The sequence below is a fragment of the Mesoplodon densirostris genome, chromosome 13 (genome assembly GCF_025265405.1).
Source record: "Mesoplodon densirostris isolate mMesDen1 chromosome 13, mMesDen1 primary haplotype, whole genome shotgun sequence".
Lineage (NCBI taxonomy): Eukaryota > Metazoa > Chordata > Mammalia > Artiodactyla > Ziphiidae > Mesoplodon > Mesoplodon densirostris.
The window spans coordinates 6410601-6436804 of NC_082673.1; the positions used below are offsets into that span (position 1 = coordinate 6410601).

Genomic DNA, 26204 nt, shown 5'->3' on the forward strand with positions numbered 1-26204 from the left:
CTCAGAGCTTCTACCCAATCAGCATTTAGAAATTATTACTGAGCTCTTAAATAAGGGTATTTTTATAGTCTGTAAGTATTTCTCAAACATTTAAAAGAAGTTCTCATTGATATCCAGTAAATAATCTTTTAAATGATGCATATTCTGATTTCAACTTTTAACCTAATAATTTAAGCTTTTTTTCCCCCTAATAGACACACCTATTTTGAAGTTAAAAAGTTAATTGAAATCTCTTGGACTAAAGTCTGTCATTCCCTTGGGTAATTTTTTTTTATAACTGCTAGGGAACAAGCTTTTAAATACCCATTACATTGCGTTAAAGAAGTTAACAGAGACACAGAATCTTATTGCTCAAAATCACTATGTAAATTGCTGGGGATAAATGAAAAGCTTTACTTACCCTTTCTATTTTATATGGTGCAACAATGTTGTGTTCTTTAATGAAATATACCTGAGAAAGACAAATCAAAACTTGTAAAATATTAAACATCACAGTAATGAGTAACTGTTAATTAGGATGTTATGAATCGAATTTAAATCGTTACATAATGTTTCCAAAAGCACTTGCATTAATATTAGTATGGCTTTAAAGTTCTGATGTTAAAATAACAAACATTAAATTAAAAAGAGATTCATCAAGGCAACAAGGTAGCAACCACTGCTGGATAAATACAATGTCTAAGATGTCTTATGAATGTCATCACTTGTACCCAGTAACCAGACAAGTGAAGGAAGCTAATCTAAGGCTGATTTTCTAAGAAATGAGTAAAACAAAGTCACTGTGGTATGAAATCCATTCATCAACATAAAGAAAACTCTCTTCTCTAGACAGACAGACAGACACACACACACACTCATTCCCCTTTATTCTATCAGCAAAAGAATATTTGGAAGCAAAATTCTAAAAGCCTAAAGAACCATAACATATTTCTGAAACACTGTGACCTGGTAAGTAATCAAAAAACACAAAAGTTATGTTTATTTGGTTGTATGCTTAACCCAGGAAGCTTAATACTTGAAAGAGTAGCTTATATCTAGTCACGCCTTGATGTAAAGCTGATTTTGAGTTTATTTGATACGAGACCTCTTATACAAACTATTGAAAGGAGGTGAAAGGATTTGGGGGCTTTATTCTTAAGTTTATTAAAATTATACTAAAATGTATATTTTTATAATGGAAACCATACTTTCAACTGAAAAAGTACCTACTCCTTTCAAGATAAGGACTTTCTAGAATAAAGCGACAGTGTAGAATGATACTCTAGAAATAATGAGAACACAGGTGTGGACCGGAATCATCAATAGTGGTGTCCTTCCCCAAATAGATGGCCATAACTGCTTTCATATCTGCCAGTCAAAACAACATGAAGTCAAAGATAGCCCCTGAAATGTTTTCTTCCCTAAAATTATTAGAATCATGGAAGGCAGACTTAGAAAATCACCTAATCTGATATCTCCCAGGCTTCATAAAATAATTTTCAATATGCATTAAAAAGAGCCATGAACAAGAGGGCTAAGTGATCCAAAAACCACCGGAGGCTGGCCCTTGAGAATCTCAACACTTCGCGTCCAGTCCTAGCGTAAAGAAATCTCTGCCTCTGTGTTTCCCACAGCTTTTCCCGTGCTTGCTCGATCACAGCACTTGAGCACGTCAAGAAGCTGGAGATCCGCAGAGAGTGGAGCCAACGCCGACCTCCTCCATCCGTTCATTTCGAAGGTGAAGAAGGTGAGACTCACAGCAAAAAGGCAGTGGTATGAGTTCTACTCCTCTCTCATCTATAATTTTGTAAAGATCTACAGGTGAATTAAGTGCAGCTAACCCTTGAACAACGTGGGGTTGAACTGCATGGGTCCACTTACACGTGGATTGTTTTCAGTAAAAATACTGGAAAAGTATGTGGAGATTTGGGACAATCTGAAAGAAGATGAACTGTGTAGCCTAGAAATATCAGAAAAATTAAGAAATTCTTATGTCATGAGTGCATACAATATATGTAGATACTAGTCTATCATATCATTTACAACCATAAAACATACACAAATCTATGATAAAGAGTTAAAACTTATCAAAACGTATGCACACGCTAACAGACCGTACATGGATGGCACCAATCTTAGTCGAGAGAAATGTAAATAACTATAAAGATGCAGCATGAAATCACAGCTGCATACGTTCACCGTGGTTCACACTGTATCACGGTCATAACTTCACAGCCGCCTCCTGGGATACTGCGCTGAGGTCGAGTGCTGAGAGGAACCTCCGAAGCCCGCGGACGCTATTCATCTCCGCGTAAGCAGCAGTGAATCGGGCATCGCGGTAAAAAGTGGCCCCTCCTGGTTCTCGTGCATTTTTCATCGTGTTTAGTATAAGATCGCAAACCTGGAATAACACCATGGGACCCACACAAAGTGCCACTAGTGATGCTGGCAGTGCTCCCGAGAAGCAAAGTCATGACATGACGAGAAAAAGCTGAATCACTTGATATGTGTACCATTGATTGAGGTGAGGTCAGCAGCTGCGGTTGCCACCATTTCAAGAAAAATGAATCCAATGTGAACACCATTGTAAAAAGGAAAAGGAAATTCATGAAGCCATCAGGCAGCTACCCAGCAGGCGGGAGAACCTGGCACTTTTTGTCAACTACCTTTTTATCACGTACTGAAAATGCAGCTGTTATGTGCGTGCAGGGTTGCTGCGTGATGACTAAATATGAAGTCATCATATGACAACTTAAAGCAAAAGGAAGGTGAAGGATCTGAAGCTGGAAAATTTAATGTCAGCAAAGGATGGTTTGATAATTTTGGAAAGAGATTTCGCTTTCAAAATGTCAAGATAACAGGAGAAGCAGCTTCTGCCAACCAGGAGGCGGCAGACGAGCTCCCAGACACCATTGAGGAAATCACGGAGGAGAAAGGGTATCCGCCTGATCAGGTGTGAATGCAGACGAAAGTGCCCTCTTCTGAGAAAAAAAAAAACCCACAAAGGACATTCATTAATAAGGAAGAGACACGAGGACCAGGATTTAAGGCAGGAAGGGATAGGCGAACTCTGCTGTTTTGTGCAAATGCAATGGGGTCGATGACCAGGACTGCCCTGATCTATAAAGCTGCTGACCCCCAGCCTTGAAGGGAAGAGGAAACCCCAGCTGCCAGTCTTTTGGTTGGACAACAAGAAGGTCTGGACAACAAGAACCCTTTTTCTGGATTAGTTCCATCGATGCTTTGTCCCTGAAGTCAGGAATTATTCTGCCAGTACAGGATTGCCCTTTAATGTTCTTTTAATTGGACAATACCCCTGGCCACCTAGAACCCCATGAGTTCAACACCAAAGGTGTCCAAGTGGTCTACTTGCCCCCAAACCCAGCATCTCTAATTCAGCCTCTAGATCAGGGGTCACAAGAACCTTTAAGGCTTATTACATATGGTACTCTGTGCAAAGGACCGTCAACACTGTGGAAGAGAACATCATGAGAGTCTGGAAGGATTACACCATTGAAGATGCCACGGTTGTTATAGAAAAAGCCATGAAAGCCATCAAGCCCCAAACAATACATTCCTGCTGGAGAAAACTGTGTCCAGATGCTGTGCATGACTTTACAGGATTTACAACAGAGCCTATCAAGGAAATCATGAATCAGATTTTGGATATGGCAAAAGAAGGTAGGGGGTTGAAATGTCTCAAGATATGGATCTTGGAGAAATTCAAGAACGAATGGACACCACACCCTAGGAATTAACAGAAGACAACCAGATGGAGATGAGAGCTTCCAAACCAGCGCCAGATGATGAGGAAATAGATGTAGAAGAAGCAGTGCCAGGAAACAAACTGACATGAGACCACCTAGCAGCAGGCTCTGATTTCTGAGACTGCTTTTTGACTTCTTTTATGACATGGACCCTTCTAGGACACAGGCACTGAAACTAAAGCAAACGGTGGAAGAAGGATTGGTACCGTATAGCAACATTTTGAGAGAAATAAAAAAGCAGAAAAGTCAGCCAGAAATCATGATGTATTTCCGTAAAGTTAAATTGAGTGTGTCTGCCTCTCCTGCCCCACCCGTCTCCCCTCCATCTCTGCCACCTGGGACAGCAAGACCAACCCACACCCTCCTGCTCAGCGTGAAGACAGACAACAGGAATGAAGACCTCTGTGACGCTCCACTTCCACCTAATGACTAGTAAACCATCACCCTGTCGCGCAGTTAATAAATTCACCTGTTGTGTTTGTCTTCATGTGAACATCTAATAACCATGTGGAAGACGTGTATGATACATTTCTGTGTTCATCACGGTCATCACCGCCTAAGTATTCACAGTGTAGAACAGCGTGTGCGAGACTTGCACTGAAGTGGACAGCCTACCCTTGCATAGGCATAAGGGGAGTGATTTTAATATAAGATGAATCATGTGTTAGTTTTCTGGTTTCATAACTTTGCTTTCAAAGAATTACATGACTGTTCAGATGTCTTTCTCTATCATCACGGGTTTAAAAAAAATGTAATCATGTTTGGGGCTTCCCTGGTGGTGCAGTGGTTAAGAATCCGCCTGCCAATGCAGGGGACACAGCTTCGAGCCCTGGTCTGGGAAGATCCCACATGCCGCGGAGCAACTAAGCCCGTGCACCACAGCTACTGAGCCTGTGCTCTAGAGCCTGCGAGCCACAACTACTGAAGCCCGCATGTCACAACTACTGAAGCCCGCGTGCCTAGAGCCCGTGCTCCGCAACAAGAGAAGCCACAATGAGAAGCCCGCGCACCGCAACGAAGAGCAGCCCCCACTCGCCGCAACGAAGACCCAACACAGCCAAAAATAAATAAATAAAATAAATAAATTAAAGAAAAATTTTTGAAAAATAAAATGTAACCACGTTTCCCATACTGAATTACGAATCTGATACAACACTGTGTGCCATAACACTTTTAGCACGATTCACTCAACAGTGTACAGGCTGGGCTACTGGGAAGCAATCGTATTGATGACACAGGCTACGATCAAGCAATCATCCTGCTGCTTCTTCATGATCAGTGCATGAATCACACTTGTGAATAACACGTTTCTTTTTCACATTATCTTTTCATTTTTGATGTCTAATGTTAGTAACACATCTAACATCTACAGTGTTTTGTAGCACATTAAGACAATACTGATGTAGGTACTGACAGACATGATTCATCTTATAAACAGATGACATAAACTTACAGTATGGATAAGTACAGTACATACTGCAAATGCATTTTCTCTTCCTTATGATTTTCTTAATAACATTTTCTTTTCTCTAACTTATTGTAAGAATACAGTATATAATATATATAACATACAAAACATGTGTTGTCAACTGTCTATGTCATCAGTAAGGCAACAGTAGGCTATTCGTAGTAAGTCTGGGGGAGTCAAAAGTTATACATAAATTTTCATCTGTTTGTGTGTGTGGGCGCGGGGGTCAGTGCCCCCAACTCCCGCTTTGTTCAAGGGTCAGTTGTGTATGACAGGAGGAAAAACGTGTGATTTATCTCCGTACTGCCAGTGTTCACACAGTACTGGATGCACAAATCTATATTGAGTAAATGTGAAATGAAGAAAAGGTCATGACCCCAAGCATTATACTATAATTAGACAAGGCTACACATCTTGAGCCGTGGCCTCGGTTGTCACCATGAGTCCATCTGAGCTCACTGAAGCGGGGGGCGCTGGCCTCCCACCTTCCAACTGCAGTCCTTTATCTCCACCCTCACACACTGTCAGGACTCCTCAGGACGGACCCACACAGCCTGCAGGCACCACACGCTTCATGAACATTAAGGAACGCATCAGGGATCACAGCTTCTAAGACATATAGTTCTCAATGACTAACTTTAAAAGAATTTAAACATCATTCCCTGTGGCCTTCATTTGAGATTTCTACAAATAATTTCATTGTGCTTAAAAAAATGTGTATATATATGTATGTATATACACACACACATACATATGTATGTATTTATTCATTTAAATGTTCGTTCAGGTCAGAAAAAAATGTTTACTAGGTGCTTCTTACCTGACTGAAAATGAGTGAGATCCCCCCGGATACTGCCCTAAAATGCAGATAAAAGTTATTAAATATATGTAATCTTTTGGTAGAAGTAAAATTACACAGTTGTGACAATGACGTACTTTGCGAAGTGTCTATTGGCTCCATTTTCTCCATGTTTTCCTATTTTTATACAATCTCTCAAAGGAATCTGGATAAAATTGAGAGAGAAATATTATAAAAAATAAGCCAAGGTAAAATATATACAAAAAAATAGGACCCTTTCTGTTCACATTTAAAATGCATTTACCTTAATGATGGGCTGGGATATTGCATCTGGTTCAAAAATAACTGATTTTGAACATATTTTTAAGGAGCCTCTGATTTTCCTAGAGATGAAAGTACAAAAGGTTATTATTAATGAATGTAACAAAAGTCACAGAAGAATCATAATACATTTTAACTAGAATGTAGATGACTAAAGTATCAACTAATAAAAGATCAACAGAGAGAAGGGTATGAAAGGCTGGAAAATATAGCAAAAATATTTTCCTCATCTCCCCCTCCCTAGAGGTTAAAGGATCTGCATGTGTTGTAATACGGCCTCACTGGTTGAGCAGCGTCTCACGTATTTTATTCGCATCACTTCATCTGGTCCTCACAACTACTGTGAAAGGGAAACAGTTTTCTGATCCTTAAGAAACGCGGATCCATCCTGTCTGTGGTAAATTCTTTTGACTTTTAATTTCCTATATCTTAAAGAACTATTCAGAAAGCAATACTAAGTATCTAACGTTGATTAGGTAGGGGATTTTTTGTTTTCTTATTTATAATCATGCAAAAATAACAAGCGTTTGAATTTAGAACACAGAACGCTTTTACCGGTGATTCTGGGGTACAAAGGAATTCCAGGAAAAACTGGTTCTATGATAATAAGCAATTTTAAAGACTATCTGCCTACTACTATAATATCAAATAAATCAGTTATCGGCTTCACCATTCTCCTTTCTTGGGACATTTATAAGGCTCCAATGAGTTTTGGGGAAAAGCCTGCCTGAGCATGTTAGAGGCCCATATGCCTCACTTGCCTGAAGCCAATAAAAATCTATACACTTGATTGTCTTTTATTGACTAGATGACTTTTATCAATTGATCAAACCAAGGCAATAACTTATTATATAATCAAAACACAGGTTAAGAAATGCTGGAACATCATCTTATAAAAAAAATCACCTTAAGATTAGTTTCCCAGAGTACATTTTATCTGCAAGTGAAGCTCTAAGGATCTTACGTTTTTTAAAATCACTTGTATGACATCTGGACTTTTTCTCCAGTCATTCCTCAGTGTCCTAGTGAACGCTTCTTACTCTGGCCGTTCCAGGGCCTCTTAACTGAAGCAATTATGTTACTTATACTCTAGAAAGACCGACCTGCTCTTCCTGCTTCTGTACCCACCCCACCACCACCACCGCACCTCCCACCCCACCCCCGGCTGAGTCAGTTCTTCTTCTATCAAAGAAACCTCACATCCTTCCTGGCTTACAAATACACCAATGGCGTTCTAACCCACAGGATAAAGTCCCATCACAGTCTGAGAAAGGCCTACCTCTGTGTACGTAGATAATATGTACCCAGTGCACAAGAAGGCTGGTCATGCTGAAGGTCATGATTTAGCCTGCAATTCTTCTTCCTCAAAAGCTCTTTTAAATTTTTATTTTATATCATTTCTTTCCATGCTGTTATCTGCATTTACTTTCCTAACACCCTAAATTACCTAATAATAACTTAAGAAAAGTACTTTTATGGCAATTGCTAAACAAATACAAATAGAATAGAAAATTCCCAAGTATCAATCACCTAGTTTCTGCAGTTGTTAACATGCAGTCATTCTTGTTTTGTGTACAACACCTCAGAACCCTGCTGGATTTTAGATAAATTCCCAGACATCCTATACTTCATTTATATATACTTTAACATGAATCTCTGAAGATAAACTCTTTCAATAAATGACCTATCATTGTTGTACCTAAAAAAATTAATAATTCCTTAATATCATCAAGGATACAGCCAGGATTCAAATTTTTCTATTTCATAAGTGTGTTCTTATAGTTGGTTTGTTCAAATTGGAACACAAAGTCCATATTACATTTAGTTGACATGTCTCTCAGTATCTCTTAATCTAAGGCAACTTTCATTTTCCCGCATTACAAACTTTGCTAAACGCATCTCTGTGGTTTTCCTCTATCCCATTTCCTTTATATAATTGGTAAGATTAAAAGACTTGACCAGTGCAGGTTTGATTTTCTGGTAAGGGTTCGTCAGAGGCAGTGCACATGTACTTCCCTCATATCAGGAGGCCGCAGTGGGTTCAGGTAATGCCTATCTTGATACGTGCATTAAAAAATTTCTCAGCAGCTTTTCATCTGCTGGTTTAGCAGCCATTGAAGATTCTGTCTATATCAGAGGTTGGCAAACTTCTTCTATAAAGAGCCAGATAGTAAATATTTTCGACTTTGCAGGCCATTTGGTCTCTGTCACTATTCAGTTCTACTTCCGTGTTGCAGGAAAGCAACCACACACAATATGTAAACAAGTGGGTGTTCCAATAAAACTTTATTTACAAAAACAAGTAGCAGGCCAGATGTGACCACAGTTTGTCAACTCCTGATATAGATCCATTATTCACTAGGGGTTGAAATTTTTAACCTTCCCTCTGTGTTTATTATCTAGAATTCAACAAAGAGCAGCTTTAACGATCTGTGATTTGGTTACCCTAAAGTACAATTTGTACAAGGAAAGCAGGAAAAATGCTTGATTCTTTACGTTTATCAAGTTTTAGAAAAATGAGGTGATGTCCTAGTATCCTTCGAAGGTAACTGATACACATATATATATACACACACACATGAAATAATATATCTCTATTACATATGCGCCACTATGAACTCATGGATTTGAGCCCTTCGGATACACTTCGATCCACTGCCCCCATTATTCTTTTCTGGTGTTCAATCTGTCCCATATTTTGCCCAGCTCTTCAGGGTGGCCTTGTGCCCTTTTAATTCACATGCAGTCATTTTTGATACCTTCCTTCCTTGCCAGTCTGACAAGATGGTCCAGGCTCACCTCCCACATTTCCTCCCCTGACTGAGACACTTCTCCAAAGAGCCCTCGTCCCTTTTAGTGGAGAGTCGCATGCAGAGTAGCTCACTGCTGCTGAGTTCTAACCAGGCCTTTTCAGAGATCCGAAAATCTTCCTTACCTTTCATTCTGACTGCCCTTGTGCTGAATATGACTAGCTGTATGCTGTTCAAAGTAGTACTCCTCCAAGTTAAGCAGCAGCAAGGAAAATCTTAATTTGGAAAAAAAAAAAAAAAACCACATGTTTATTTTTTTTTTAAGTATAAGAAAACAGAATATTTCAAGCATGTGTTCCCACAGTGCTTTTCCATCCATTACATCAACAAACACTTATTAAGTGTATATTATATGCCAGGCACTCTTCTCTATCAAGACAGACCTGCTCAGCTATGCCAAAAATAAAATAAATAAAATTGTTTACCAGGTGGATTTATTATTCCTTTACAGAAACTCCAAATTTCATGAAATAAAACCATGTGTAAAACAGATAGCTGGTGGGAACCTGCTCTGTGACGACCTAGATGGGTGGGATGGGGGTGGGTGGGAGGGAGGTCCAAGAGGGAGGGGCTGTATGTATACATACAGCTGAGTCACTTCACTGTACAGCAGAAACTAACACACCATTGTAAAGCAATTATACTCCAATAAAACAACAACAACAAAACTTACTGTTGCCTGAACAGAGCTCGGAGCTTTCCCACCTACAGAGCTCGGAGCTTTCCCACCTACAGAGTGCTCCCCACGACTACACACGAGGCTTCCCCACCCCTCTTCCCCAATACACACCGTTCCCCACTGTCATGGCTCGTGGGTGGGTGAATTTCTCTTGCTACTTCCACAAGACCAGTGCCTCTGAGAGGCAGAACTTTAGATATTCCTGTTACAACCAATCTAAGGCTTTGCACACAACAGGTATTTAATAGATAAAACAAGTAAGCTGAACCAAATGGGAATGAAAATCAGTTCTTTTTAAAGCTTTAAGTGATTTAAACTTTTAAAAACAAAATAAAGAAGATAAAGTAACAGGAAAAGTATTAATTTAGTTGCATGGCCACAGAAACAAATATATGGCAAAGAACTGAAAACAACGGTTTTGTTTGTTTTGTGGTAAGGACCAGGAAACATCAACGGCATCCAGAGTTATGGGGAGAAGTTTTCATGAAAAGTGTGGTACTTGAGATGCGTCATGAAGTTCCGGTGTATTAGAGGAAGAAGACACCTAGATTAAATACGGCAGAATAAACATAAGTATTTATTTCTGCTCCCTCTGGAAAAACACTACAATGTAAACAAAAATATTTTTTAAATAGTACCCCCACACACAAAAAATAGTAAAACCCACAGACTAAAGGAAATTGGAGAGACGTAAAAGCAGATGAGAGATACCAGTAAATTTGTGAGACACGGAAAGCAGATGGGAGGAATCAGCAGTGATCAGAAGCCAGAAGAGCAGATGCCTCCAGAAAAGGTACCAACCAGGAGAAAACCAAAAGTTCCACAACTGCAGGTATCAGGTACCAAGAAGGTAGGGATGGAGCCTAGGGGGATCGTTGAAAGTCCAAACAAGGCCAGCAGCCAAGATTCCTCCCCTGGTGGTTCACCCTACACATGGTTTTTCAATACCAAAATTAAACAAGAGACTCCAAACTAGGCATCAAGCACAGTGGAGAGCAGCGCTACTGCATGAAAAGATAGTGATTAAACAGAAAGCAGGAAGACATGTAACACTCTAAGCAGCAGACTGTGGGTTATTTTTGGAAAAAACTAAATAGCCCTAGAGAAAAGACCTATGGATACTAACATTTCAAAGAACCTTCTACAACATCATCCCACAGTGAAGCCCAACAGAAAAGGCCTACCCACAGTGACACAGAATTACATGCCTCACCCTTAAATATGAATGGACACCCCAAGGTCACCAGCCTCTAATGTGAAAGAACTAGACCAAACAAGCAGAAGAACACAGCTTGAAGGACTAGAGAAAATGAACAGAAGAAAAGGTCAAAAGACTATAATACCCTTACAAAGAAGAAATTATATCCATGAAACAAGATACTGCTTGCTTTAAAACAAACTGAACCAACAGAAAAATAACTCATAAATTAAAAATGATGACAGCGGGAACTAGCTTTACCATCAAAACAGGCAATTTTTATTGGCCTGTTCTACATTTTAAAAGCCATGAACAAGAATTAATCATAGGCTAAAAAAAAAAAAAAAAGAATTAATCATAGGCTAAACTGCCAGAGCTCAGTGTAAAATACTCACTATTAATACTTATTCTGAATTTCAGTGCAACCACAAAAGTTCAGATTGGTAGGAGCGTCCTTTGACGCCCGAGATAATTTCCAAGAAGGTATGAATCAGAGAGATACTAAGTACCTTGGCCCTTATTTTTAGCTTGTATATTAATAAGGTGAAACCTTTTGCTTGGGCTGGAACTATGCAACCCTCTCTCCTCCTTCTTCCTCTCCCCACTCCTCCTCTTAGAGAGAGGGTAAAATAACTATTCGTCAATAAGACAATGGCATAATTTTGTTGCTATAAAAACAGCCTTCATATGGGCTTGCCTGGTGGCGCAGTGGTTGAGAGTCCGCCTGCTGATGCAGGGGACACGGGTTCGTGCCCCAGTCCGGGAAGATCCCACATGCCGCAGAGCGGCTGGGCCCATGAACCATGGCCGCTGAGCCTGTGCGTCCAGAGCCTGTGCTCTGCAACGGGAGAGGCCACAACAGTGAGAGGCCCGCATACCGCAAAAAAAAAAAAAAAAAAAAAAAAAAAAAATAGCCTTCATAGACAACCAGCTCTTCCATATAATTTTTAAGATATAATCCTATCTTTAATACTGTTAAAATGTCCAGACCAGCCAAAGTCATCTACAGATCCAATGTAATCCCTACGAAAATCTCAACGGCATTTACTGCAGAAATAGAAAAAAAAAAATCCTAAAATGTATACAGAATCAGAAAGTCAAAACAATCAAGAATGAAAAACAAAGCTGGAAGCCTCACAGTTCCTATATCAAAAGATATTAAAGCTACAGTATTAAAACAGTGTGGTACTGGCATAAAGACAGACAGAGAGACCAAAGGGACAGAATGGAGAGCTCAGAACTAAACTCTCATAACTCTGGATCTTTTTGACAAGAGATTCAAAGCCACACAATGGGTAAAGGACAGTCTCTCTTCAACAAATGATGTTAGGAAATCTGGATATTCACATGCAAAAGAATGATATCGAACCCTTCATACTATATATAAAAATTAACTCACAATGGACTAAAGACCTAATTTTAAGACCAGAAACTATAAAACTCCCAGAAGAAAACATAAGGTGAAAGCTTCATGACACTGGATTTGGCAATGATTTCTTGGCTATGGCACCAAAAGCAAAACTAGATAAATGTGACTCTACATCAGATTTAAAAACTTCTACGCAGCCAAGAAAACAGTCAACAAACTGAGAAGGCAGCCTATCAAACAAGAAAATATTTGCAAACCGTATCTGATGAGGAGTTAATATATAGAACATATAAAGGACTCCTACAACTACTCAGCAACAACAATTAACCCAATTAAAAAATGGGCAAAGGACTTGAATACGCACTTCTCCAGAGAAGAAGATACGCACATGGCCAGAAAGTGTATGGAAAAGACACTGAACATCACTAATCATCAGGAAAATGCAAATCAAAACCTCATACACTATTAAAAAAATAACAAACATTGGCGAGGATGTGAAGAAATTGCAGATGGAATTGTAAAATGATGCAGTTGCTATGGAAAACAGTATAGAGGTGCCTCAAAAAATTAAGAATAGGGCTTCCCTGGTGGCGCAGTGGTTGAGAGTCCGCCTGCCAGTGTAGGGGACGAGGGTTCGTGCCCCGGTCCGGGAAGATCCCACATGCCGCGGAGCAGCTGGGCCCGTGAGCCATGGCCACTGAGCCTGCGCGTCCGGAGCCTGTGCTCCGCAACGGGAGAGGCCACGGCAGTGAGAGGCCCGCGTACCGCAAAAAAAAAAAAAAAAAGGCTAAAACAGTAAATCTTAGGTGTGTGTTTTTTTTGGATTTTTAAAAATTTTATTTAAGTATCTTATGTGTTTTTTATGCCAATAAAAATATAATCACATCAGCTCTTGTACAACTAAAGTCATTACTTTGGTAAATGAATTATATCCTCCTTAATTTACCAATATGCCTATTTTGTAAGTAATGTAAAACACATGCTAAAGGGATATAACCAAATCATATTATTCAAAGTCAAAGGACTAAGAAAGTTTTTTGAGTTTTTCTTATTACTGAAGTACTCAGTTATACCTACTTGAAAATTTTTGTATGTAAAAAGTATTACTGTAAAGTTTCATGGTGTTCTGAACAATGATTTTCAAAGTGCATTCCATGGAGTAAAAGGTTCCAATCTTTAAAAAAAGTAAAAATAAAAACAGTTTTATAATTTTATGATCTCCCTCGTTAGTGGTGGCTCAGACTGTAAATTATCTCTTTAGGAGACTCGGGGCCCTGCTCCTGGGTATTCCTTAGTTTACTCCACCTTTTCAGAGGCGTAGTGATATTTTCTTTAGATAAACTGACTCATTCTGCAATTTAACTTTCCTGAAAAAGATGCTGTCCCATCCTCATGTCACCTAAATTGCAAAGCATACCGTTCAACACTTAACCAACAACGTAAAACAAGTCCACTCCAGGCCAGCCCTCAGAGTTAACCCTGCCTTCACGGCTACCCAACAATTATTCAACACTCTGTTGATAAACAGTATTTATAATGGAGCCAGAAGATTTTGCTAGTCAATCATTTCTAGTTGGAGATGTGAAACTAGCTTCACTGTGCTGAGGAGGATTGTGAGACTGCAGGAAGTGCCAGGACACCTTAGTGACATGTGCATGGCGGCAGAAAGGGCCCGAGTGGCCTGTATGTACATCTCTCCTCTGAACACCCCACTATCCTTGGATTAAGCTAGACTGTAGGGCCCCCACTACCTAGAGAGCTGGTTGAACTAAACAGGGCATTTTTGGTAAACTTCTTAAAATGGCCTCTGAAACAAGGAATGAATTAAGAAAATGTTTAAGAGACAAGAACATGGTCCTGTGACCCACTGTTAGAAATGTGCCCCCAAGAATACATCTGACAGCAACCTCTGAATAGTCAAACAAATCTTACCTAACTAGACGAACATCAATTTCTCCTTTCTCAATTCTGCTATTAAGACATCACAAAACCAAACCTTTTTCTCTGCCAGAGTTCAGCTGAACTAAATCTACTGAATTTTCCTGACCTACCAGTCAGAACTCTGTCAAAAAAGATCAGATTAGCATGAGATGACTTCATACTGAATTCATGCTGGAGACGGATGATGACTTCCTCTTCTAGCCATTTACAAAAATCTGTCTGATCTAGAATTAGCACTGAACCTACTTATGCACATATGCTCTTTCTGCACCTTTCCAAGTTCCTAGATCATGGAAACAAGCTGTGGTTCCAAACTCAAACTCTCCCAGGAGTTTACACCAGGAGACCTAGGCACGTGGGTGCCCTCTTCATCTTTACCCATCTTCTGAAAGTCTAGCCTGTCACTTTCAGTCTGATGGTGTCATTAATAGAATACAAAATAAGAGCCACTTCCTCTGTCATGAGTAATATTTTACACTGCTGGGCTGGGCCCTAGGCAGGAGTCTAGTTTTACACACAACTCCAGGAGACTTAAAAAATATATATATATGTATATATATATATATATATATATATATATTTTAATCTGTAGCATCGTTTAAAGCAAGCACTCGTCTGGGGCTTTAACTTTCTTGATGCTCACTTACAGGAACGTGACATCCTCTTAATCTGTCCTTGGTTGTTACCCTTCTTGCTTTATATATATATATTTTTTAAATTATAAGCTCGGAGGAACACTACGTGTACCACCATTCTATGTTTATTTGCTTGTCTGATTATTTTGTAACTCTTCACCAAAGACCATTTGGATTGGACGTTCTGAATTATATTTCTGACAGTTTGACAAACTTCCTAGGTCAATATCCTTTTCAGAACTGTCCAGTAATGATCCTGGTTTTTCCCCCTTCCTTGAAACTTATAATATCTGCCTTCTGAAAAATTTAGTTTCTATGCATGTCAGAATCCTTCTTAATCCCCCTGGGCTTCAACAATAAATAACTTGATAGGACTGCCTTTTCTGATGGTTTCTGTCATTGCTACTTGGTTAATGACTCTTTAATATTCAGAATTTTGAAAAGTTCTCCAGTTCTCTGCCTTAAAATAATTTAAAACTTCAACAAGGGAAGGCAGGAACGGGAACTAGATCTCATCAAGCTTTGGCTAGGTAAGGTCTCTCATGTTCTGTGTTGCCACTTCCTGTTTTCAATCTCTATCAGGTACACATCCACCATTTTTTTCCACCCACTTAGGTGGCCTGTAACAAATGAACACAATTATGTTATCTCTGTTCCTCTTTCCAATAAGTCCTCTGGGTTTTTCCATGTGGTTCATGGACTCCCCCTGCAGACACAGATCTTCTTGGCCTTCAGAGCCCACTGACTCCCCTCCTAATGGGTCTCCCCTTTTTGAACAGGTCTACAGCTTTTTAGCACTAGATTCTGATCTTGAGTCCCATCCCATCAAGCTTCAGTGACACCTAAACACATATTAATCCCCTTTTGTAATAAAACTTGACTCATTTTATTATCCATGTTCTATGCATTTTTCCATAGAGACATCTGAGTGATTAAATATTATTTCTAGCCCCTGAACCAATTGTTTTCTCATGTAAATTACTGGCCCTTCCCCGCTGGAGCAGCATTTCATGCCCACTGTCCCCCAGTGTAACCAATTTCACTATTTCATCTGGCCTTCTGATCCCTTCCCTTGGGCGTAAGTTTACAACTCTCTCTATCAGACCCTAGGAAATTACATTCTCCTTTGACTATGTGAAATGCAGTTACTTCCTGGCCAAGATGGTTCAGATACCGAAATCCCTTTCACTGACACCATCCATACAGCCAGTCATTTCTATTTTCAAGTCTCAACAACCTGTGAGAACAAATGGCCAAAGTATCACCTATGCTCTCAGTCTTTCAATTTCTTCACCAAGGGTCACAGCCCCAGGGAGGATACTTCCATGAGCCTTCTCTACACTATCAAGAAGATAAAAGGTGGAAGATAAGTTTGAAGGAACAGACAACAAGAAATCTAGATGAATGCTTAATTACTGTAATCTACAACAGTGCTTCTCGAACTTTAAGCATCTGGAGATCTTGTTAAAATGCAGATTCTGGGGCTTCCCTGCTGGCGCAGTGGTTGAGAGTCCACCTGCCGATGCAGGGGACATGGGTTCGTGCCCCGGTCGGGGAAGATCCCACATGCTGCAGAGCGGTTGGGCCCGTGAGCCATGGCCGCTGAGCCTGCGCGTCCGGAGCCTGTGCTCCGCAACAGGAGAGGCCACAACAGTGAGAGGCCCGCGTACAGCAAAAAAAAAAAAAAAAAAAATGCAGATTCTGGGGGACTTCCCTGGTGGTCCAGTGGTTAAGACTCTGTGCTCCCAATGCAGGGGGCGTGGATTCAATCCCTGGTCAGTGAACTAAGAGCCCACGTGCTGTGTGGTGCAGCCAAAAGAAAAGAAAAAAATCAAATTAAAAAAAAAGCCAAAAAAAAAGCAGATACTGATGCGGAAGATCTGAGTGGAGCCTGAAATACTGTATTTTCTAACAAGTTCCCAGGCAGAGCTGATGGGATGGCCCATGGACCACACTTAGTAACAAGGTACTAATGTCGCCATAAACCAGGCGTGGAGCATTCCTGAATCATACTAAGTTTCAGAGATACCATAAAAATAATCACTGGCCTAGGATTTAAAACAGAAGCAGCATGCTGTGGCAGAGAAGGGGCTGGACTGCATCAGAGGACATTTGCTCTAGGCTTAGTGCAGCCATGTCTTGGCTTTGGACTTTTAGTGAAACCACTTTGCTTACTCAGGCCTCCAGCTATAAAGTGAGGGGAGGGAGCTATAGATTAGATTACCTCAGAAGTCCTTCCTTAACCAGTGGGTTTATAGATTAAATAAACCTGGGCTTAAAGAAATCAGCAGGAATTCCATTTCAGGCATCACGGCAGATTATATGTCCAAAGAAACAATCTCGATACAGATCCTCTAAAACTGCTGGATAAATTGCTAAAAATTTCAAATGCTTGGCTGAGGTGATAGAAAAGTAAGGGAAAATCTTAGAAGAGAGAAACAAAAGTCAGCAGGCACTGGAGCAGTCTTTTCCCAACTCTGAGTAACAGAGCCTGATTTCAGGAGGGGCCAGTCATGGCGGGAGGAGGAGGGAGTAGAAAAAGCTAGGATCCCAAAAGTAACACCCTTTGAGGGTGGAAATAAAAAGCCACCCACCCTACTTTCCCCAGAGGGATATGGTAGGACCTTGGCTCTGGGCTGGGGACAAAATAAGTTTCCTTTAGAGTCTGAAACCACAAGCCTACCTTGACACACGTTTGGGGCTAGCATTCACACTACCTTTTTAGCCAAATAAAACTCAAAACAAACCACTGTGGTCTCTACCCCAACCCCAGGCAAATATACATGCAAACACTTTCTGGAAAAATACACTTTAAACCCAGATCTCCAAGAATTCCCGAAAATAACTCAAGGAACAAAAGGCCACAATCCAAAATCATAAATCAAGTGAGGAAGTAAGATTACTGAATGGAGGTCAGTACAAGTAGCAAGCTACTCAATGAAACCTGTAAAGGCTATAGATAATTATTTTCTGTATCTGATCATTACAAGGATAAGTTTAAAGAAATAGAAGGATATCAAAAGTACAAGAAAGGAACACACTTTTATCAAAAATGATCAGGCAGAGCTTCCCTGGTGGCGCAGTAGTTGAGAGTCCGCCTGCCAATGCAGGGGACATGGGTTCGTACCCCGGTCCAGGAAGTTCCCACATGCCGCGGAGCAGCTGGACCGCTGAGCCTGTGCGTCCGGAGCCTGTGCTCCACAACGGGAGAGGCCGCAACAGTGAGAGGCCCGCGTACCGCAAAAAAAAAAAAAAAAAAAAAAAAAATCAGGCAATTGTAAGCAACCCAAACAAAGCTAGAAATTTAAAAATGTAATAAGTGAAATTAAAACTTTCGAGGGATAGACAGCAAATTAGGCAACTAGAAGAAAAAAATTAGTAAACTGTAAGATGGATTTAAATAAGCCACAATGCAGCACAGAAAAAATCAAGTATTAAACAGTCATTTTGAGATATTAAAAGAATGGGGAGAAGCAATATTCCAAGAGCTAAAGGCTTGGCTACAAATTTTCCAAAACTATTCCAGCTTTAGGAACCCCATCCAGGAGAGAGGAATAGAAGGAAATGTCTGTATAGACAAACAGCAAAACACTACAAAGAAGAGATCTTAAAAGCAGCCAGGGAAAAGGCAGATTCCTTACAAATAGCAATGAGACGAATGACAGGGGTTTGCTGCAGGCTGGTCTCCCAGAACGGAAGGTGGCCGCCCACAAAGCTCCATAGAGACCTGCCCTGACCTGTGTTAAACGCAACAGTCTGGGTCAACAAGATTGAACCCCTGGGACTTCCCTGGTGGCGCAGCGGATAAGACTCCGTGCTCCCAATGCAGGGGGCCCGGGTTCGGTCCTTGGTCAGGGAACTAGATCCCACATGCATGCTGCAACTAAGGAGCCCGCCTGCCGCAGCTAAGACCCAGCACAACCAAATAAATAAATACATAAATATTAAAAAACAAAACAAGGTTGGACCCCAGTACCTTAATCATGCCAGAGGAAGTGTTGGCAGCTCCCTAACCATGAACACAGACACGTGAACCTACCCGGCCATATTATGCAGACTCAAGTGCAACGCTTAGACAGCCCCCAGTCAAGCCAGGGAAGGGACCAGGCCAACCCACAGCCACAAATGTTGCACTGGGCCTGGCGAGCAAGGTTCCATCACAGCGTAACTCCGCTGTGTCCCAGCCCTGGGTCACCCCATGGGGTCCAGGCTTCTCCTGGAGTCTGAAGCCTGACCCTGCCAGGGAGCTAAGAGCCACACCAGGAGGGCACGGCGCATCTGTTACTGACCTCTCTCTCCTGTGTTGAGTCTCCCCCACCAATGTGGCTCCAGCAAAAGCCTGATGCATATTCCTGGCCATTTGCCTTCATTTGCAGAATCTTCAAAAGGCTGAGAGAAGTATACATCCAGCAAAACCGATTTTCAAAACAAGGGCAATATAGGGACATGTTCAGACAGACAAAAACAAACATAGTTTACTATCATCAGACCCTCATCAGGGGAACTTCTAAAGGACATTCTTCAGGAAAGAGAAAATTCTGGAGGGAAGATATTATATGCAAGAAGGAATGCCAAGACAATGGTAAATATGCATGTAAACTATACAAGCATTAATAATTATAATGTCTAATTTGTAGGGTTAAAATATATTGAAAATACTGGACAATAACAGACTATAATTTTTTTTTTGTGGTACACAGGCCTCTCACTGGCAATTGTAAGCAACCCAAACAAAACTAGAAATTGAAAAATATAATTTTTCAATTTATTTGAGTTGTGGCCTCTCCTATTGTGGAGCACAGGCTCCGGACGCACAGGCTCAGCTGCCATGGCTCACGGGCCCAGCCGCTCCTCGGCATGTGGGATCTTCCCGGACCGGGGCATGAACCCGTGTCCCCTGCATCGGCAGGCAGACTCTCAACCACTGCGCCACCAGGGAAGCCCCAGGCTATAATTTAAGATGGGCCAACAGGAATTAAGTGTTCCAAGGTCCCAATATTGTTAGGAAGGAGGGTAAAGAGAATGATTAGCCTCAGACCTTAAGTTAAATATTAATGTTAAAATTTCGAGGGTAAGCACTAGAGAAACAGAAACAGTATATAACTTCCACACTCTTCAGGAAAAATGAAAGGGAACAAGGGGATCTTAGTTAATCCAAACAAAGGAAAAATAAGAAAAAATTAAAGAACAAAATAAAAAAGTAAAAATGATTCCAAATAAATTGGTAATATTAACAAATGTAAATGGACTAATCTGTCAAGACAAGAAGTATCAGAACAAATTAATAAAAAGTCCAACTACAAACTATTTATAAGAAATAAGCCTAAAATCTAAAGACAAGTTGGAAGTAAAAGAATGAAAAATTATATATAATGCAAATAACCAAAAGAAAACTAATATAGTTATATTAATATCAGACAAAATAGAAAAAAATCATTGCTAGGAATGAGGAGGTCGTTATCTACTGATGAAAGATTCAATCTGCTAAGAAGACATCAATTCTAAGCTTAAATAGACTTAATAACATACTCCTGAAAACAGTTACAGCAGAAATTGATAGAAATACAAGGTGAAGTTAGCATCATGAACCCTCTCTCAATCAGAAAAAATTCATTCAAGATCTAAACTAACAAGCTTAACGTAATAGATATATATACAGAATCCTGTACCAATATTAATATACATCTATTTTCCACCTCACATCAAACATTTGTGAAGACTGACTACATACTAAGTCACAATACAAAATTTCAGAGTATTAGTATTATACAGACCCCAATCACTGAACACATGTTAAAAAATTTTTTTTAAAAGATAACTTTCAAAATCTATGAGTTGGAAATGTTAAATATCTGATGAGCAAAAGATGAAATCACAGTGGCATTTAGGAAAAAAACAAGCGATGAATTCCTTAAATGCCCATTTTATATCACATTTGAAAAACCATACAGCCAACACACTCAGAATCCATTTATGGAAGATTCTGGTGTCTTCTTAAGTGGTAGCCATTTTGGAAGACGCTAATTTGAGACAGTAATAAGGGAATAAGGTGATAGGCTAGTAACGGATTTTGGGTAAAGCCAGTATAAATTCTAAGTTAATCAAAAAATTAGCAACATCTATTTCCACTTTCACTGGTTTTTTTTGTTATGTAAGAATAACTATGATGTAAAGAAATAGGATTTATGTCGATTTCTCTCAGCCCATCAGCAGTCCTGACTGAGTGCTGATTCTGCAGTTCATCTCCATTTTCGACACCTGGCAAATCCCAGAGAGGTATTAAAGGAATAGGATGACCAGTCTTAAAAACGAAAGATTAAACCAGAGTCTAACAAATCATTTTGCCATCTCAGCAAGTATTTTCAGTATAACAAATACAGAATCAATTGACAAAATAAACCTATTAAGTAAAAGATATGTAATATCAGCCAAGAAATTTAATATCAGCATAAGCAAGAGAATTATCCACATGGAATGTTTGAAGCAAAGTTGAAGTCTAAGGAATGCCTGTAAAACGATTAATGTAATATGTGAGCCCAATACAGAACTCATCATCATCATGTTTTATCCTGGAATGGCAGCTTACAAGCCACAGCTAAGTAATTTGTTCTGTGACACTTAGAGAGAAAACTGACTCTCTTCCAGTGCGGACATGCCTCAACTATCTCAATTTCTATATCATCCAAAAAGAAAACAGCTGTGGTTCCACCACACCACTCTTAGATGTGAAGGTAAAAAATATACAATTAGCTTACCCCTAAATCTTGAAATAGAAATATCTTAAATAGCAGCTGTTTGTAGAATATCCTCATATGCTAGCCCACTGTACACATCTGCCATTCCCAACAATTCCAAGGGAAGCTATGTGAATTGTCTTTTTAGATTTTTTTGCATTTATCTTAACACCAGCAATGGACATTCTAGAACACCAGTAAGATCAATATGGTTCCTTCCCACTAAGTCTTAAGCGGGATAACAGGTTACTTAATCTGAACAGCCAGTACCTCTTGTTTTCTAATACTGAAAACTACCCAAAGCATTTCCTTATAGCATCACCAATAAATGATACCACTGTATAGTTGTTTAAATCAGAAACCTGAGAGTAGGACTGCTATGTTTAGCAAGTAAAAATACAGGACACCTAGTTAAACTGGAATTTCAGATAAATTACAAACATTTTTTTAGTGTAAGTACATACCAAATATCACATGGGACATACTTATATAAAAGGTTACTCACTGTTCATCTGAAATCCAAGTTTAACTGGGCATCCTGTATTTTATCTGAGAACTCTAAGCTGGGATTCTTCCTCTATTGCCTTCTACATGCAGTCCACTCCGCTAAGACTTATCAATGCTACTTCCTAAAAACATCTAAAATCCATCCACATGGGCTTCCCTGGTGGCGCAATGGTTAAGAATCCGCCTGCCGATGCAGAGGACATGGGTTCGATTCCCTGATCTGGGAAGATCCCACATGCCGCGGAGCAACTAAGCCCGTGCGCCACAACTACTGAGCCTGCGTTCTAGAACCTACATGCCACAACTACTGAGCCCACGAGCCACAACTACTGAAGCCCGCGCGCCTAGAGCCCGTGCTCTGCAACGAGAAGCCACCGCAATGAGAAGCCCGCGCACCGCAACGAAGAGTAGCCCCCGCTCGCCACAACTAGAGAAAGCCCGTGTGTAGCAACGAAGACCCAACACAGCCAAAAATAAATAAACAAATAAAAAATAAAAATAAAATCCATTCGTTTTTCTCCATTTCTTCTGCCACCACCTTGGTCTAAGCCACAATCTAAGAATCTCCCAACAGCCTCTCTGCTTCTACTTTTGTAGAAATATCACTTATTCTAAATATATCAGCATTTATTTCTCTTAGTATGAAGTTGATGCTAACTTCAAGTTTCTCCTTTCTGGATCATTATTGGGTAGCAGTAGAAATCTCAAATCTCTAAAGCAGTGTGACAGGGACCAATGAAACTGCAACTCTGAAGAGGTGAGGCTTTCACAGTGACCTCTGAAACAGTTCCAAGGAAAGTAACAGTTCTCTTGGGTGTGCCGGAGTCAATGACCTCTGTCAATCATTTTGCTAATTGGTGTTTATTGCCACAGAGAGATAAGCTAGGGGGAAAAACCTGTGCAGCTACGGTAAATTTGGGGCTCAATAAAGTTGGTTTAAAATACTCGTCTTGAGACTTCCCTGGTGGTCCAGTGGTTAAAAATCCGTCTTGCAATGCAGAGAACGCGGGTTCGATCCCTGGTCAGGGAACTAAGATCCCACATGCCGCGGCGCTACTGAGCCCTTACACTACAACAAGAGAGCCCATGTGCCTTATCTACAGAGCTCACGTGCTCCGGAGCCCGTGTGCCACAACTAGAGAGAAGCCCGCACGCTGCAACAAAGAGCCCACTGCAACGAAAGATCCCATGTACTGCAACTAAGACCCAATGCAGCCAAAAAAAAAAAAAAAAAAAAAACCAAATAAATATTTTAAAATAAAATACTCTTGTCTTTCAGAGAGAATTCTAAGATTTAGAAAGAGACTGCTTGTGAGACATATTCCTGTCATTTAAACTGCTATTCTAGGGACGCCTGGTTAGTGTACCCATCAACCCATGGTTGCAAAGCCACGGGCAGGGCATTAGAGAATTTGGGCAGAGTCAGGAAGCAGGATTCAAATAAAAATATGTGGCACCGACTTTGTCCAATTACCGATGCTTTAAAAACAGTTGCTGCCTCCTGACTGATGCATAATTATTTTGTTGTGAGAGCTACAGTCATCCCTGAGTGCTGCTAGCCTGTCACGCTGCCCAATCAATGGACACCAACAAAGCAGCTTATACACAGAAATGCCAGTGCAGACTTTAAGACTTGTGTGACGCTGCAGAGCCGTACAAGCTAACCAAATTAAACACAAATTACTGTCGTAGAAATAACTGGCAGGTCTAAAGAAAGCAGGATTCCCTGTATATCAAAGAGGCCATAGAATTGTTACAAATGACTCTTAGATCATAGAACATGATGGCAATTCAAGTGTTTCAAAGTTCTCACAATGTAAATTTGAACATTCATCTATTTAATACAGAATACCAAGTCAATGTTGTTGGTACTGAACAAAGAAACTATTCATACTCTCTCCACATGAAACAAGCATTACAAACGAAGTCCCAAAAGCCTCTTACAAGAGTGAGTTACTTCATTCAGGATCCAGTTATCATTACTCAATAAACAAGCCTGTTTGTGGATAAAGCCTAATCACGCTACCAAAATCGTTCTTGGAAGCCCTATCCAAGATACGTTTTTTTGGTATATCTCCTTCTCTACAGTGGAAAATGAAATGCCAGGCTATGGATATCCTGGCAGAGGTCAACATTAGAGATGAGAAAAGGGTATGAATGTTTACACCGGGGTCCAGTCAATCCCCAAAGAAGTGTGGGCGCTGCGAGATCGCACAAGCCTTAAAGTCTGCACTTGTTATCTCATGTATAATCTGCTTCGTTGGTCCCCACTGATCACACAACATCAGGGCAGGCTAGCAGCACTCCGAGATAACTGGCTCCCACATCCAAAATACTCTGTAAAATGACTCATTCCCAGCTCCTTTTGGCACCTGGGACCACAGACCCAAGGACCAGCAAGCTGTTTCACTAGAAATGCACTGGAAGTCTACTTAGAAGTGAGCTTTCTCATAAGGGACTTCCCTTGGAGGCTGAGGATCAGAAACTCTTGAACGTAACTGCTTCGAGGCCATTTCAGCCTTTGCTCGTGGGACCCCAAATCCTCACCGGGATGCCGGTGATCATGACCGCTGTGCCTCAGGGCTCAGGAGTTCAGAGCCTCCACATGCGCTTACAATAAGGTCCACTGCTCGGCAGACAACGTCTGGCGGGTTGGACCCGGGCTTTTCTCAGAATCAGGCCTCCCTCAGAGGCCCTCTCCCAGCCCAGGAGGGCTGGGATCTACCCAGGCATTTGCTTGAAGGCTAAAGTCCGCGGTAACAAGACGCGGTGATGGGGGGCACCTGCGTCTACCCCGCAGGCGGGGGGGTCCCCGAGCCGCGCGGTGCCGTCCGAGAGTACAAGCCGGCGACAGGGGGCCGAGCGCTGGAACCCGACGCCGTGGGCCTGGGGGTGCGCATCGGGGGTCCGCCGAGCCCACTTACACCCCACGCCCCCCCACACACCCGCGCGGCCCCTTCCGGGTGAGCCGCGCCGCGGCGGCGGGACCCGCGTGGCCGGCCGGGCTCCGCCTGCGCTCGGCTCCGCCGCGGGATGGGCCCCGGTCCGGCTCCCGCTGCTGCCCCCGCGGCCTCGAGCCCCCAGCGGGCCCGGCCTCCGCCCGCGGCTCGGCCCTTCCCCGGGGCCGGGCGCTCACCTCTCCTTGGAGTAGAGCTGCAGCTGCTGCTCGCGCGGCTTCTTCCGGATAAACGCCATGGAGGGAGGGAGGGAGTGCCGCGCGGGCGGGCGGGGCGCGCGCGGCTCCGGCTCCGGCTCCGGCTCGGACTCCTCCCGGCGCTCCGCTGCGCCGCCGGCCGAGGAGGTCGGGGAGCCGCGGAGGCGGGCCCGGCAGCCGGCCTGCGAGGCCCGGCCGGGAGAGCGCGCCTGCGGCCTGGCGTCCCGAGCGGCGGCGCTGGCGTCCCGGAGCCCACGCTGCGCCCGGCGTCCGGCAGCGCTCACCGCCGCATCCTCTCGGCGTGGGGACTCGGGGCGCCGTGACTCAGGCCGGAGGAGGGGCGCGCAGTCACCCGAGGCGCCCCGAGCTCAGCCGCCGGGTGCCAGGGACCCAGAGGCCGGCCTAGGGTCTCTCCTTAGGCCCCAAACGTCCGCGACTTCACCAGCTACCCCGCAGCTCCGTTTTACGCTTGAAGACGGAAGACGGAAGGCGGCCCGTAACCTCTGCCAATTTGTTGGCCACAGGGGTTCCGAATAACATTTGGGCCTTTAATCTCTTGGTAATTGAAATAATTAGTCACATGACTTTCTCATTTTCTTAACAGCTTTATATAACTCACATGCCAAATAATTCAGCTATTTATAGTGTACCATTCAATGGGGTTTAGTATATTCACAGGTATGTCCAATTATCATTAGAGTTGAAACTAAGCAGGACCCGCGGGGCTGGAGGATCCTGGGTACCAAAGCCTTGTCGTGCTCCTTGTTTTTTGTTTCAAGAAAAAGGCTTTGGTCTCCTAGGCCTTCGCTGAGTTGCAAAGGGCAGATTCAAACAGCTACTAAT

The 26204-nt window shown here is 41.8% G+C and overlaps 1 protein-coding gene across 4 annotated transcripts in view; it reads right to left on the reverse strand.

Moving 5' to 3' along the window:
* NSMAF (neutral sphingomyelinase activation associated factor) overlaps positions 1-25515 on the reverse strand; it is a 61809-nt gene extending 36294 nt beyond the window's left edge. For 2 of the 4 annotated variants that reach the window (XM_060116443.1, XM_060116442.1), the window contains exons 1-7: positions 25344-25512; positions 19256-19355; positions 9270-9359; positions 6318-6396; positions 6151-6218; positions 6035-6071; positions 401-451 (exon numbers count right to left, since the gene is read on the reverse strand). In XM_060116443.1, coding sequence (XP_059972426.1) covers positions 401-451; positions 6035-6071; positions 6151-6218; positions 6318-6396; positions 9270-9359; positions 19256-19326 — 396 coding nt within the window. In that variant the 5' untranslated portion in view covers positions 19327-19355; positions 25344-25512. Of the gene's footprint in view, positions 1-400; positions 452-6034; positions 6072-6150; positions 6219-6317; positions 6397-9269; positions 9360-19255; positions 19356-25343 lie in introns of all 4 variants that reach the window. The other 2 variants (XM_060116440.1, XM_060116441.1) reach the window with 2 other exon arrangements.
* Positions 25516-26204: the final 689 nt, after the last annotated feature.